Source organism: Cyprinodon variegatus, unplaced genomic scaffold, assembly GCF_000732505.1.
Source record: "Cyprinodon variegatus isolate N-32 unplaced genomic scaffold, C_variegatus-1.0 Scaffold3, whole genome shotgun sequence".
In the NCBI taxonomy this organism is placed as follows: domain Eukaryota; kingdom Metazoa; phylum Chordata; class Actinopteri; order Cyprinodontiformes; family Cyprinodontidae; genus Cyprinodon; species Cyprinodon variegatus.
In genome coordinates, this window is record NW_015150456.1 from 2,447,552 (window position 1) to 2,448,733 (window position 1,182).

Sequence of the window (1,182 nt, forward strand, 5' to 3'; positions counted from 1 at the left end):
ATTATTTATTTAATGCTGTATTTATTTATTTAATTTTGGCACTTTTTATCCTCCATAGTGAAACATGATCTACAGGTTTTATTCAGAGGACACGATGCTCGTAGACAAGCCTCTGAATGACAAAGCACCTAAAATTGACGTTTTTTTCTCATTAAATGCCCCCCGCCCCCCCCTCGCATATGCCAGTCACATCTATGCTGTTTGGACGAAGGAACAGCTGGCGAATCACTGTGTGGTGCTTACATTTCAGCTGCTGCACACGCCCCTTTACACACACCCAGTCTGATCTACAGTATAATCAACACAACCAGCCACAACACTTCTGTCTAATTAGGTCTACTTTGTTCCAGTTGTAAAATTCACATCAATTCAATCTGGAATATGAGAGCAGCTGTTCAACGTGCGCACACATTTACCACCACCCACCCACACACAGATGTTTTAACAGAAATTTTACAAGGTTGAATTAAAGGTACACGTGTTAATGATCCTGCTGTGTCTAAGAAACATAGGTGCGTCTTCATGTGTGAAAAAGTGATATCCGTCTTACGTTTTGTTCTCCCCAGCCAGTCCATACGACATGAATGATATTTAGAGGCATAAAAACACCAAAGCTGAATGTTTTGTTTGGTGAATGTTTGCAGAACCCCCATCAGACTCCGTTCCCGGGTATGTGGCAGGAGAAGCTGAGCCGCTTTCAGAAAATGATGGTGATCCGTTGTCTCAGACCCGACAAGGTCAGTCGCCTTTCTGGATAATGCAATCAAATTCAGTTTGTTTATATGGCAACAAGTCGCAACAGATCTCATATCAAGACAATTTATAGAGATAGTTCAACCAGATCATTCAGGCAGATTGGTTCAATGTTTCTATCAGGGAGATAATGAGTTTAGGCCAAATGTTTGAGGTTCTGAACATCTTCCTCCAGATTGTCCCCATGGTGCAGGAGTTTGTATCAGACAATTTGGGCCAACCCTTCGTCGAACCGCCGCCCTTTAACCTGAGCACAGCCTTCGCAGACAGCCACTGCTGCTCTCCCCTCATCTTCCTCCTATCTCCAGGCTCAGACCCCATGGCGGCTCTGCTTAAATTCGGAGATGAGAAGGTATGGACCAGTCTTAAAGGAATAGTACACCCAAAACATGATTAGCCTTCATTTTCTACTGCCCAGCGCCCACGGCA

General features: G+C 44.0%; 1 protein-coding gene across 1 annotated transcript in view; it reads left to right on the forward strand.

The window, feature by feature from the left end:
- Positions 1-1,182, forward strand: part of dnah7 (dynein, axonemal, heavy chain 7) — a 129,979-nt gene that overhangs the window by 99,654 nt on the left and 29,143 nt on the right. Inside the window, exons 49-50 of the mRNA XM_015371242.1 lie at positions 645-737; positions 929-1,105. Coding sequence (XP_015226728.1) covers positions 645-737; positions 929-1,105 — 270 coding nt within the window. The remainder of the gene's footprint in view (positions 1-644; positions 738-928; positions 1,106-1,182) is intronic.